The sequence below is a fragment of the Acanthisitta chloris genome, unplaced genomic scaffold (genome assembly GCF_000695815.1).
Source record: "Acanthisitta chloris isolate BGI_N310 unplaced genomic scaffold, ASM69581v1 scaffold989, whole genome shotgun sequence".
NCBI classification, from domain to species: Eukaryota; Metazoa; Chordata; class Aves; order Passeriformes; family Acanthisittidae; genus Acanthisitta; species Acanthisitta chloris.
This window is the reverse complement of record NW_008689567.1, coordinates 1-13,182: the sequence shown is the minus strand read 5'-3', so window position 1 is coordinate 13,182 and position 13,182 is coordinate 1. Positions and strand designations below refer to the sequence as shown.

At 50.0% G+C, this 13,182-nt stretch overlaps 1 protein-coding gene across 1 annotated transcript in view; it reads right to left on the bottom strand.

The window, feature by feature from the left end:
* Nucleotides 1–13,174, bottom strand: part of PAPPA2 (pappalysin 2) — a gene marked incomplete at its 5' end in the record, with an annotated part of 77,934 nt that extends 64,760 nt beyond the window's left edge. The window contains one exon of the mRNA XM_009081441.1: nt 12,855–13,174. Within this exon, the coding sequence (XP_009079689.1) occupies nt 12,855–13,174 (320 nt within the window). The remainder of the gene's footprint in view (nt 1–12,854) is intronic.
* Nucleotides 13,175–13,182: the final 8 nt, after the last annotated feature.

The following is a 13,182-nucleotide window of genomic DNA, read 5'->3' as shown; positions in this document are numbered from 1 at the left end:
TCCCAAACTCCACAATAATGTGATCACTGGCTACCACTAGCCTAGGTATTACAAACCAGGTTTTCTTGGTTTGTGAACACCAAGTTCAGTGGTGCCTCATTCCTGGTTGGCACATCTAACACCTGTATGAGGAAGCAGTCCTCTCTGCATTCCAGAAACTTTGAGGGTAGGCTGTGAGCTGCTTTATCATTCTTCCAACAAATGTCTGGGTAGTTGAAGTCACTCATAAGAACAAGATTCTGCTGACTCGAAGTTTAAATGACCCAAATATTGCTTTGTTTGCCTTAGCACCTTGGTTTGGAGGTCTGTAGCAGATCCTGACTGTAAGATCCCCTTGGACATGGCCCCTCTGATCTTGACCCAGAGGCATTCAACAGGACTTCCACAATCACCACAGTTGGCTTCTATACATTCAGGGTACTCCTTAACATAGAGCAAAGCCACAGTCAGGCATCAAGGACTTGTCTTCACCAAAGGCACCTGACTTTAGGAAAGCCACATTAATTCCTCCCCACCAGCCTGCTCAGAGTCTGTTTGCTTTTCTGCCACATGCTGCTTTCCTCTCTGGCTCTAGTTATAGCTCTGTTGACAGCCTGTGTGCAGGGACCAGTTGTAAGGCTGGTTGTGTGTGGCACACTGGTACTCATACTCTGAGGGTTGAACTGAGGATGGTCTCCCACTCATGCTGAATACATGGGAATAAGCCTCAGGAGAGGTTTACCCCCAGCTGAGCTCTCACAGCATGGTGGGCACCCTCAGGACACCCATGCCAATTGGGTGCACATGTGCATTAGATGCTTGTGTCATGGGAAAACACTGGTTTGGTGATGTTTGCACCCTGAGGACAAGGCTGGCTCACTGCCTCACTCAGCTGCTAGCTGCTGTGCATGTGATGGGCACCACAGTCTGTCCAAGGGCCTCTTGGGACAGCTCTGTTGGGAATCCTAGCACATCTCCATGTGCCTCTGTAGGCTCCTGGCTATACCTGTGGTATCACCAGCCCTAGGACACTTTAGAAGGAGGTAAGGTTTTTGAGAAACACTCATTTAGACCCAGACACCAACACTTTGTTCAAGTTCAGTTTGCAAAAAGAAAATCTGATGGTTGTGGCTATTTGATAGACCTATAGTCCATCAAATCTAGCTATTGTTATATATTGCCATATCTACCTATTTGATAGACCTATATAGTCTCTCCTGAGCTTCTGGAGGAGGCAATCCTGCACTGTAGAAAGTACCAAAGCCAACCACCAAAGATCCCATACAGTCAACTGGCCCTGATGCCTCACAGAACCCATTGCATTATGATCCCAAGAGAAAGTCCCAAAACACTTGTTCTAAGGGTGGATGCCTACACTTCTCCCAGGAACAGAAACCCACGTGTTCCTCTCCACCTGCCTCAAACTGAATTCCCTTAAGGAGGAGGGGACCAATTCCCCACATTGCCTCCTTCATTCCCATCACAAATACCATCCAACATCACTACACTGCTGGAGGGGAAGGGGCACCTTTCCCCAGTGGCCTCATGGAGGAGACACCTAGACATAGCCCCATAGCACCAACATCATCCTCCCACAAGAAAGGGCTTGGAGAGACGACAGCAGCAGGAAGAGGAGTTCTGGGTCAGGATCAGGCACACACAGCAGAGAAATCCAGGGCTGTGGGAGGGAGCAGAGGGCTGTGGTGAAGCTGATTGAAGGAGGCATGAAGGGAGACAAACAAGGGAAGCATGGCCTCTGGCTCGGCAGGGACTACCTGACCTCTCCTCCAAGGGGGCACGGCAGCTTTTGGCTGACGCCGCAGCCAGCCTGCATCCTGAGAGCTGTTGCTGTCTGGCAGAGATGGCAAGCAGCAAAGCCCTAATCAAAAAGGACAGCTGGATCACAAAGCTCCCTCCTGTGCTTCTCTGCCATGCCAAGGCATGGGGGCCAGGGCTGGGACCCCTTTCTTCTGCAGTGCTCTTCCCCTGTCCTTGGTGCATGTCCAGAAAACTGGAGGCTGCTCTCAGAGGGGAGAACAGCCACACTGAGGGGTCACCTCCTGGAGTGGACTGCCAGAGCTGTTACCCTCCATCCTTCTTAAGCAACCTGCTCTGGTGGGAGGTGTCCCTGCCCAGGGCACAAGGTTGGGATCTCTAAGGTCCATTCCAACCCCTCAGCATACCACGATACCAGTGCTCAGACAGGACACACAGGCTCCCTCTGCTCCATGTTCAGGATTGGCACAGCTCTCACCTCCCATGCAAGGATTCTCCCATTCTACTCTGTTCCAATGAGACCCCATGAGCACCTGCAGTGCTGCATCCAGCTCTGGGGCCACCAGCATAAGGAAAATCTGGACCTGTTGGAGCAAACCCAGAAGAGCCCATAGAGATGATCAGAGTGCTGGAGCACCTTGGCAATGGGGATATATGTGACATAGGAAACTCTGTGCCACCAAGAACTGACCCACAAACTCAGCATTTCTTACAGCACTTCATCCCTAAAACATCATCTGGTTGTGCCAAACAACCAAAGCCTGTACACACTTGAAAGATAATACAAAATAAGCCAAATGTTTCCCAAAATCTCCTGCAGGAACCTGGCTTTGAGCTTATGTTAGCACTGGTGATTCAACCCATGAACCTTCCTTTTTGTCCCCTCAGGGAGGACAGATCCATGCAAGTCCCATAAACTTCCTGGCTTATGTGACAATTCTCATGTTGCTTAAGCATAATGGGCCATCAACTTTCCCCTGGGATAAATTTGTCCTGGCAAACTGTCTTTTAGTGCTCTACATCTTGGGGGAGTTGATAGCATTTGGGGTTTGTTTTAATGGGAGTCAGTAGCCATGATCAATTGTAAAAGCTCTATTTCCACGGAAATGGGAATTTAATAGATTTTTGAAAATGGTGGTTATTGACCCAATGGGCCTTAATGGCTTAAAAACCATCTGATTGTAGTGTGTATGAGTAAATGCATATGATTTTCAAATGAATACTGGAATAGGTAGTAAAAACCCATTTAAATTGCAGGGACCTGGTCAATAGGGAGTTTCCATTTGCTTGTTTGGCTTTTCTATTTCTATCCAAATGAATCATGGCCATCTCTTCCTTGGAGAGCCTCACCATTGCCTCATGGCTGAGATCATCTTAAAACACACGACCCATCTGAGCCCCATCAGGGTACAGGGATGTCTTTCATTAGAGCAGGCCGTGATGCAGAGCTGGGCTCCCAGAGCAGCTGGGCTCCCAGATGCTCCCACAGTGGGAGCAGAGGACACGTGGACCATCTCTCATCCTCTGGGGATGATGCACCCCTGTGGCTCCCAGGGACAGGCCTTTGGGAGCTGGAAAGACACATGTGCCTCAGACTCCTGGGGTCAAAGTCAACCTACAGGCTCCCAGATCCTACAGAGAAATTCTCAGGCAGAAATCTTGGTTTGTCTGGGGTTAACACATAGAGAAATTCTCAGGCAGAAATCTTGGTCTGTCTGGGGTTAACATACCAAAAACATCAATAGGAGTGAACTCCAAAGGAATGTACTAATTGCTAAGAAGTATTCCTGGGAGCAATGGACAGACTGGTATTTATTCCATGGAGTCTGTGAGCACTGACTGAAGCCTCTCTGCCCCAACTAGGGCATGTATTTAAGGTAACCAGCCCCACCAGCTCTCCAAGGTCTACCAAAGCTCAGCACAAGGCTGCAGTTATTCCCTACTTTTCCCATCAGAGGGACAGCTCTTCTCTCCTGGATGCCTTTTTGTGCCTGCTGGAACACAGATATCCAAGATTTTTATCCTGTTTGAAACCAAACTGTGCCTTCAGCCACTGCAAAGAGGAGATCCCAAGCCACATGTGTGCAGGACAGCAAGGCTGGGTGAGTGTTATGGGCATAGAATAAGGCAAAAAAACCCAAACCAAAGACCCGAAAACTCCCAAATTTCAAAGGAACATCTGTCCTCCTGCTCCCTCTTTCCTTCAAAACCCCACTGTAGCCAGAGTAAAGGAGTTCAGAGCCACAGCCTGTGGTTTCTCATCATCAGAATAAGCAAAGGAAACAAATATTGCAGGTCACCATTACTGCACCCACCCCAGTAATGTGTCTCCCACTGCCATCCCCAAGTGTCATAGAATGGTTTGGGTTGGAAGTGACCTTAAAGACCATCTTGTTCCACCCCCTGCAGTGGGTAGGGACACCTTCCACAAGACCAGGCTGTTCAAGGCCATGCTGGATGGGGCTTGGAGCATTTCCAGGGATAGGACAGCCACAGCTTCTCTGAGACATCATCCCTGAAAACAAAAGAGCAGTAGTCACAGAGAGTTAATTAGAAGAATCCAAAGGAAAGAGTTAAAGATCCAGTTTGGAACCACTTAGGGGAAGGAGAAGTGCCCTGCCAGGGGGCAAGGCAAGGAAGCAGCAGCTCAGGGAAGAAGAGGAGCCCAACATTGCCCAGTGAAGCCCAGCACAGGCAGCATCCCAGCTCCAGCACCCACCAACACACTTCAGAGTGTCTCACTGTCCAGAGCACTGGGTTTTGACAGTGTTGATGCTGGCTGGAGTTACACAGAACATGTGTGAGAGAGGGCGAGCGAGAAGCGCCAGGGGAAATGGAGAAATATGTTTGCAGCCCCTTGCGGTTTTGGGAGGCAGAACTCAACAGTGGCAAGTTATTCTAGAGCAGGCTCCAAGCTAAACAAAGCCAGGTATGGTTCCCTTTCTGCCTGGATTGTTTGTTTCAAAGCAAAATAAAGAAAAATCTCAGGCCAGGACTAAGTTTTACAGCGCTTTTTGCCAGTCTGTGGGTGCACAGATCAGCCCTGACCCACCTAACACATAAGAATAGATTTGTAAACCAGTTTTCTCTTACTTTTTACCTGCAGAAAAAAATATGAAGCAACATTCCATGTCTTAAGGTCTCTGAATACAAGTCAGAGTCCACAGGACCACAAATTTCACTGCCAATTCTTACAGTGCAGTTCGTGATCTGCTGAGAAAAGGCAGAGAGGATAACACCAGTGGGTGCAATGCTCCCCCAGCACTGCATGGACTTCACATAGTTGAGCAGCCTCAGGGCCAGGAGGCTCAGCAAAGTGCTCCAGATAAAGGGGAACTGTGTAATTTTTTGCCTTGCATTTAGCCAGGACAGTATCATAGTATGTTAAGGGGTTGGAATGGAGCTTAGAGATCATCCAGCCCCAACCCCCTGCCCACCAGAGCAGGTTGCTCAAGGCTTTATCCACCCTGTCCTTGAACACTGCCAGGGTTGGGGCAGCCACATCCTCCCTGGGCAACCTGGGCCAGTGTCTCACCACCCTCACAGCAAAAACTTCTGCCTAATATCTAAGCTAAATTTTCCTCTTTCAATTTATACCCATAAATTCATCCGATTTCATTAAATGTCTGTCTTCCCTACCCAGGGTCTAGGAGGTCTGATATAGGCATCAGTGGCAGCACCTCATTGCTCCATGTCTAGGGGGGAAGATATCCAAGACTTCTTTGCCACAGTTTCCCACAGCACAGGCAAGTGTTTTCAAACATCTTAAAACCTCTGCTGTGCAAGGTTCTCAAAGGAACTCAGAGAGGTTAGGCACCTACCCCCACTGCTTTTCAATGGAAAGCTCTTCATCAGGTGCCTGCTCTTCTTCCACCCATCTCCCATAGCACCCTCTGCCATAGCACAGATCTCAGTCCTCTTAGTCAGGAAAGGGATTGAAAGAGAGGAAAAGAGGAAAAGAAACATATTCAAGCCAAACATCTCCCCCTTGCTTTTTATGCATATATTTATTTTTTTAAGGGTAAAACCAAGTCCCAAGCCTCCAACTTATTTTTAGATTTCAGGCAATTGGGTGTCCCAGCTGGAATGTACAAGCCAGTGTTCTAAAAATGCCTTCCTCACAGATATAAAAAGGACACCAGATACTTTTTTGGGGAAATTCTGTAGTGCAACCATCATATATTAATAGCAAACAAGCAAAAATAATCCAAGACTGTCTTTGGTCCCAAATACAGCCCTTGGGAAGTGACAGCAAATATTCAGCATCCTCATGCTTCCTAAAGCCTCTAGAACAAAGTCCTCTGCCTCGCACCATCTCGGTGGGTTTGAGTGATACTGGATTCATCATCATCCCCTGGAAAGGGGCAGTTGGATTTCCTAAATACCAGTGATGACTGGGCCAAGGCAAACTAAAAGCAGTATAGATTTATGGACTTCAAAATTTAAGGACTCCAGTGGTCATGGCTCAGCCTGCCAGCCCAACACGGATCAAAATCATCCCAGAGACCCCATTAATGCCCAGCTGATGGTGCTGAGCTCCTGCTGTTTCTGTTCCTGGGGTCTCACTAGCCTGGCAGGGTCTAGGCTGGCATCCTCCACCCACAGCCAAGGGTACAGTGGGATGAGGAGGAGCCCTGGGGAGGGCTGACAAAGAGTGACCCCTCCCAACCACCGGACACACGCTGTTCCTTCACAATTGCCATCCCGATACAATCAGCTTCCCTTAAGTGAGCCCCCGAGACAGTGGTGCTGCTAGAACAATAGCTCACATCTGGGACAGCTGTTTTCCCCGAAAGCACCCAGGCTGCTCACAGCGGCTGGGCAGGGGTCCCCAGCCCTCGCTCACACGCGGATCTTGTTCTGCCTCTCCCACAGAGATGTGGTCACCCCTGGGGGGACCTGGCAGGTTCCGTGAGGAACACACTGCCTGGCAGCTCCACGCTCACAGGAAGGCTTGTGGCAGTGAGCAAGACTCATCCTCCAGCAGAGGCTTGTTGGAAATTAACCCCAGAACCTTCTACCTTGGGAAGAAAAGGAGTACATTACTAGGATTTTACCTCCTAGTTTTAGCACCCCAAAAAATCAGGGAGGAAGATTTGGGCACATCAGGAAGCTGCTTTGGCTAGTGGCAAAGCCAGGGACTGTGGCCCAGCCCATGAACCCGGACACCTTTCCATATTCATTCTCCTCTTCCAGCCCCACTCCAGCTCTGGCCCCACCAGAAGCCACAGTGATATGGAGCTCTCTGCCTTTGGACAGTGTTCCCAAGACTTTGCACAGTCCCTTGGACAGCAGCACCTTAGTGCTCAGTTGTTTCCTTATGGAAACAAGTCATTCCCATGGTCCTGCTGGCCTGATGCCATGTTGGAGGGGCTAAGTCAGACCTTGGTCTTGCCACATGTGCCTTAGAGTGAGCCTCTACACTGGAGTCCCCACCACCACCACCTCCTCTGCCACAGCAATGCAGTATCTTGCCACCCCGAGTCCTTCTTCTTGGGAGGAAAATCCCACTGCTGGGCTAATGTCACTAAGAGGTAGTAACATGTCTAATTCTCTCCAATGACACCATATCCCTCTCCATACTCTCCAACACTTCAATAAGGTCAAATTTGAGGTCTTTACCCCCAAGTTAGGGATTTGAGTAGGCTAAGGCACCCAGAGGCACATTCATGTGGACGTAGCCTCCAAGTTCCATCACAGGCAAGTAGTTTGGTAGACATCGCCCACCTGATATAGCAAGGACATTCCCTCCTATCTTCACCATGTTCTGAAACTGTTAATCCATCAGAAAACTCAGAGAGAGGGAGCTTTCCTATAAGGAAATCATAAGTTTTCCAAGGAGTTCAAATCCAACCACTTTCATGAAACCTTAAAGCATCCACCAATAAAACCATCAGGCTCCAGCAAAAAGTCCTTTTTACTACTGCACGCACACCCCACCCAAGTCCCAGCAGGTCACAGGGGAGAAGAAACAAGCTCAGAAGCCAGTGAATCCATCACTGCCACCTTGAGTGTCCCCAAAGCACCTATCTCCTCACCAATTACAAGCTTGGTTATTTGGGAACACCAGGCCAATATGTGAGTACAGGCCAGTAGGACTCCAAGAGGTGCCAGAGTTAGCTCAAAAGCAGTCAGAGGTCGGGTCCTGAGCAGGGGACCTCCCAACCCTGCTTTCCTATTAGGAGCATCATACTCTCCTACTCCACACTTCACAAGCAGTGAGTTCAATAGTTTGCAGATAACACACCCCCTCCATCCACCCTTCAGGTGCTCAACCACCACAAGCAGCAGATACTTACCTCCTCCAGTTGAGTCTATGCTCTGCAACAGTGTTGGTGAACTCAGGTTGAACCTAAGGCTTCTAATTTTGGAATAACATTGCACATACCTCCCCTCTTTCACAATGAGAAAGACCTGCTAAGGTCTCCTGTAGCAAGGGGAGAGGAAAAGGAAGTGAGCAGCTAATTTGAATGTTGCTTTACCATCTGATTGGGATTAAGGTCTGGGCAGGTCAGCCATGGGCCCAAGTTGCCATCATTGCCTCACCTGCTCTCAATTTGACACCCTTTATACCCTCAGGTCCAACCACATTCAGCTGAACAACTGGCTGCTCAAGTGCCTGGGAATAGCTGGGAGTGATTCATTCATCCTCTGGAGTTGTTCACCAGAGATATTTAGTGAGGTTAATCTGGATCAGCTTTTGAAGACAAGGCTTAAACAGCAGGGGGTTCCCAAGCAGCCTTAACCCAATTAAGCACCCTTCCCTTAGGACTGGGAGGCCAGCTAAGCTTGTGTTAAAGCCCATCAAGTGTCCTGTTAATCAGGTACATTTTAACATCACCACCATGGTCATCCCAGTGGAGGCCACCAAGGCTGGAGACACCTCGTCATTTTTCACCTCCTTTTGTCACTTTGGTTATTTCTGCCATTACTTTGGGCACAGAGATGAAAGGCACAGCAGCTCAGCCCTTACCCACTTTGCTCTCCAGACTCCCCTCTGGTTTTTCTTTTCACATTAACTGTGTCACACACCAGACTCTCATTGACTAACTGCCCGAGGGGGACCCTCGCTGAGTGTTAATTGTTGTTAATGAGCTGTTGCTGCTTTCCTTCCAAGAGCACCAATTACAGCGGCACTCAGGCACTGCAAGAAGATGCGAGTCTGCAGAAAATCAAGGCAAATTTTACTCCAGACTCTTGACATTGCACTGCCAGCAACTCCTGGAAAATGCTTTAAATCAGGATGAGACTGGGTGAAGGGTAACAGTCAGCAGCTCTCCTAATGCTGTCTATCCCCTTGTTCAGGGTGGGTCAGGGTGAATGAGAAGTCCCTGACTTGCTTCACCCTGTTGGGGTGCCCTGCAGGGAGGTCTATACACAGCAGTTCACATGAGTTTCTGCTCAAGTCTCCTTCCAGCCATGAGTTCCACCAGTGGGTTCTACATGTGTTTTTTTCACATGGATGACCCAGCTGGCTCAGACCATAGCAGGACTTGTCTTGTCCCATGTGCTATCAGAGGACTGCAGGAAAGACTTGGCAAGATGCCTTGATGGACACTGCCATCATTTCAGCATCATCCCCTACCCCAGAGCTGGGGGCAGCTCCTGCCTCAGCCACAGTTGGCTCCATCCCCATCAGAGTTTTTGTAGAACCCCAGAATGGTTTCAGTTGGAGGGGCCCTTAAAGATCATCTTGTTCCAGCCCCATGGGGCACCTTCCACTAGAACAGGATGCTCAAAGTCCCATCCAACCCAGTCTTGAACACTTCTAGGGATGGAGCAGCCACAGCTTCTCTGGGCAACCTGTGCCAGTGCCTCAGCACCCTCACAGGGTCTGGAAGTATACTGGGATGTCCACCAGCTAAGAAGCACTGGAGCCACCAATGTTCCTCAGGCTTTTCACTCTGATTTACCTCTCTCTAAGCTGCAGCCCAAGGGAAGGGGAGTTTAAATGAGGGATGTGTTAAGATGGTAAAATCTTTTGCGTAAGTGCTTGCGATCATGCAAGATAAGACAAGGTACTGAGACCCTTCACCAAAATGGAGTGAATCTGTGCACAAAGCTGCTAAGAAATTGCCTAGTGTCTCACTTTTTCTCCTTTTGATTATTTTTGGCCGTAGCAAGAAACATTCACATCCAAACCACTCTTTTTGAAAGCTTTAAAATTAAATACAGCAGAGCTGATTTACACCATATAATAACCATCCCAGCATTTTTGTCTTGCCACCTTGATCTAAAAGGAGATGCAGAGAGCACCTCCTGCAGTGGGGGTTCCCTCTCCCCCAGCTCTCCCAAAGCCACAGCTCCCTCCTGGCCTCTGGCACAGGTCTGAGAAGGCAGAGACATCTCAGTGAGCAGCAGCCAGCTTGCTCACTTGCTCTCCTCCAGTTACAGACCCAAAGCTGTTGTTCCCATCAGAGCACCTGGCTCCTATTGTGCCTCCTTTCCGCAGTTTGTTAACTTTTATTTCGCGTTATTTCTCCCGTTTTGGCTCCCACCCTAAAAATCCTTCTGTAAGTTTGCCAGCTGCCCTGCTCCTCATAAATGTGCATTTAAGTATAATACCTTACAGCAAACACAGCAGCACTCACTCAGCAGGAGCTCTGCCTCAACAAAACCCCTCAGGCTGAGCTCTCAGGCTTCTGCATCTTGAGGTTCATCCACCAACTTTGGGCAAACACCACCAACCTGGCCATGCTCTTGGGTGAACTCAAGCTCACCTTGGCTTTTCTCAAACCCAATTTCCCATTAGTTTTCCTACAAACATATATATTCTACCCCAGGAATAAGGGTACCTTCAGCAGGGATGAGCCCAGGGAGGGTGGGTGTCCACCAGCAGCATCAGGTTGGATGGGGCTGTGAGCAACCTCGTGGTTGGTGGAAGGTGTCCCTGCCCATGACAGGAGGGGTGGAATGAGATGATCTTTAAGGTCCCTTTCAACCCAAACAATTCTATGACTCCTTTATTCTGTGACCTCTGAAGAAGTCAGCCCAAGGCAGCTCAGAAGAGCTCAGTGGCAGCAGGATTCAACTCATGCCCCCACATTTCCCAAATACCAGGCACACCGGATTTCATTTTTCAGAGCTTAGCCTACAAACAATCAATCTTGTCTTCTGTGCAGACCAATGCGGTCTACAGAAAGAAAATTGCAAAAGATTTGTTATTTCCCTAGTGTTCCCGTTTTCCCGTTCCTTTCCCACAGAAGCAAGGTTTTTTGTTTTGTTTTCTTTTCTTTTCTTTCCCAACTTTCAGGGGAAAATCCTGACAAATGGAAGCCCTGATTCATACCAGCAAAAATTTGGCCTTTTTTAATTTAAGGTGGAGCCCTTCTTGTCTGAGGATGAAAACATTTCTCTAACTGCACACAGAGGGCAAAGACTGAGCCTTTGCCCTGCCAAAGCCAAGGCCAAGTGGTGTTGGGTGGTGATGGCCCCATGAGTGGAGAGTTGTTGTGCAGGCAGGAGGATGTTCATCTCCTCCATGCTCAGGAAAGCACTGCCATGCTGGCTCACAGGGCTGGGAAACAAGGAGACAGGCAGGCACAGGGTGGCAGTGGTGGCTGTCACCAAAGACACTTCCAGAGGTGGAAAAACATCTTCTGGGGGGGTTGCTCAGGAAGGGACATGGTGTGATGCCTCTCTCCATGGCTGGGATGCATTGGAAGAAAGACTCCCCATCCTCCTCCTATGTTTTCTCAGGCAACTGAAGGATGGTTGGAAAGGCTCAGGAAGAGAGAAGGGGAAGTGCAGCTCCTCTCCATCACCACTACCCAAGCAGGGACACCTGCTTCCCTCCTCCCTCCGTGTCCTGCCTGGGAAGCACCAGAGAGAAGAAGCAAGTCTGGAAGAAAGGATCTATGGCCAAAGCCTACCTGTTCCTACAGCCCAGGGGAAGAAAAGTGAAGGAGAAAAAAGATCAAATGAGCAACGTGTCCCTAAAACCCTTCCAGCTTTTTTGCACAGACACTGCCATCTGCACTGTGCTGCTCCCGCTCCGGTGGGCACCTCTGCCCATCACCAGGAGCAGCAGCAGGGAATGAGCAATTTTCTCTGTCACCGAGACAGAAACAGCTTTAAATAAAACAAAAAAAAAGGAAAAGCCATGACTTTTTTTTCCCTGTCTCCAGCCAGAAAGTACATTTGGCAGAGCCCTGAGTGCTGGAAGCCATCAGCAGGGCTGTCGGCACTTCAGAGACTCTGGAGAGGAGGGCAGGTGTGCACAAGCCACTGACCACATGGAGGACACTGTCCCCACACCTCAGGGTCCCCATCATGTGAGGGAGTTCCCCTCTCTATCCCACCACAGATGCTGCCTCCGAAGAGCCCTGGGGAGAGTAAGGGTACCCTAACACCCCAAGTTGATGCTTCATGGAGCAATGTGGGGTTTGCAAGGTATTTTGCACCTGCAGCACACAGTAAAGGTACATGTCGTCCTCCAGCACCAAGCAGCCACACCATGCCTTTGCCTGAAGAGGGATTTTTCAGCCCAGCCACCATTTGGCTTTGAGGTGCAGGGTTTGATCAGCCCCTGCCTGTGCCCAGCCAAGGGCATCTCCCTGTGGGCATCGCTGCCTGGGGCAAGATTCAGGGAGGCTCATGCACACTCACCCACACCTTTCCAAATCCTGTGCCTGACATCACCTCCTTCTCCCCATGTCAGCACTCAGGGAAAGGCATTTTAAATAGAAGTTAAGAAATCAGGCTTTAGACACAGGGTAGGTGGGGAAAGAGCAGCAATCTCCCTGTTGCATCCCATGCAGGGGATCCAGGTAAGCAGTATCCTTTGCATGGGGCTGCTCTGCCCACCCTGGGGATGCCCACAATCCCAGGCTGGCAGCTTTGCACTGGGAGTGCCCCCAGGGGGATGTTCCCCATCACTCCCCACTCATTTTAGGAAGGGTAAAAACACTTGATGGCAGGGCTTCACAGAGGGGTGCTATGTCATGCTGCAGGATTTACTCCCCTTGGTAGGAAGCACACCTGTTCCACAGGAATACACCTCCTCCTCCCCACACTGGGGAGCAATACCCAAGTGTGAATGTCGGAGAGAAGGTGCATCCCATCCTTTGACATCCCAACCCCATAAACCCCACACCTACCGCTGGGGCGAGTCAGGGTCGAAGCAGGTCCTGGTCACGTCAGTGGCCCGAGGGTCGCAGCAGTCACCATCATCGAAGTCATCCACCCCCCCCAGGGGGCAGACGCGGTCGCGCCGCTCCCAGGAGAAGCAGCGCCCAGGCCCCGGGCAGTCGCCACCGTCGTAGCCGGTGAGGGGATGCTCACACTCGGGGTCGCAGCGCTCGTTGCCCACCTTGCTGGGCTCGCAGCCCAGGAGGATGGCACGGCGGCGCAGGGAGGAGTTGTGCACCTCCAGCAAGCTGAGCTGCCAGGAGATGTTGTAAGGTCGGAAAGCTTCGCTCAGCGCCC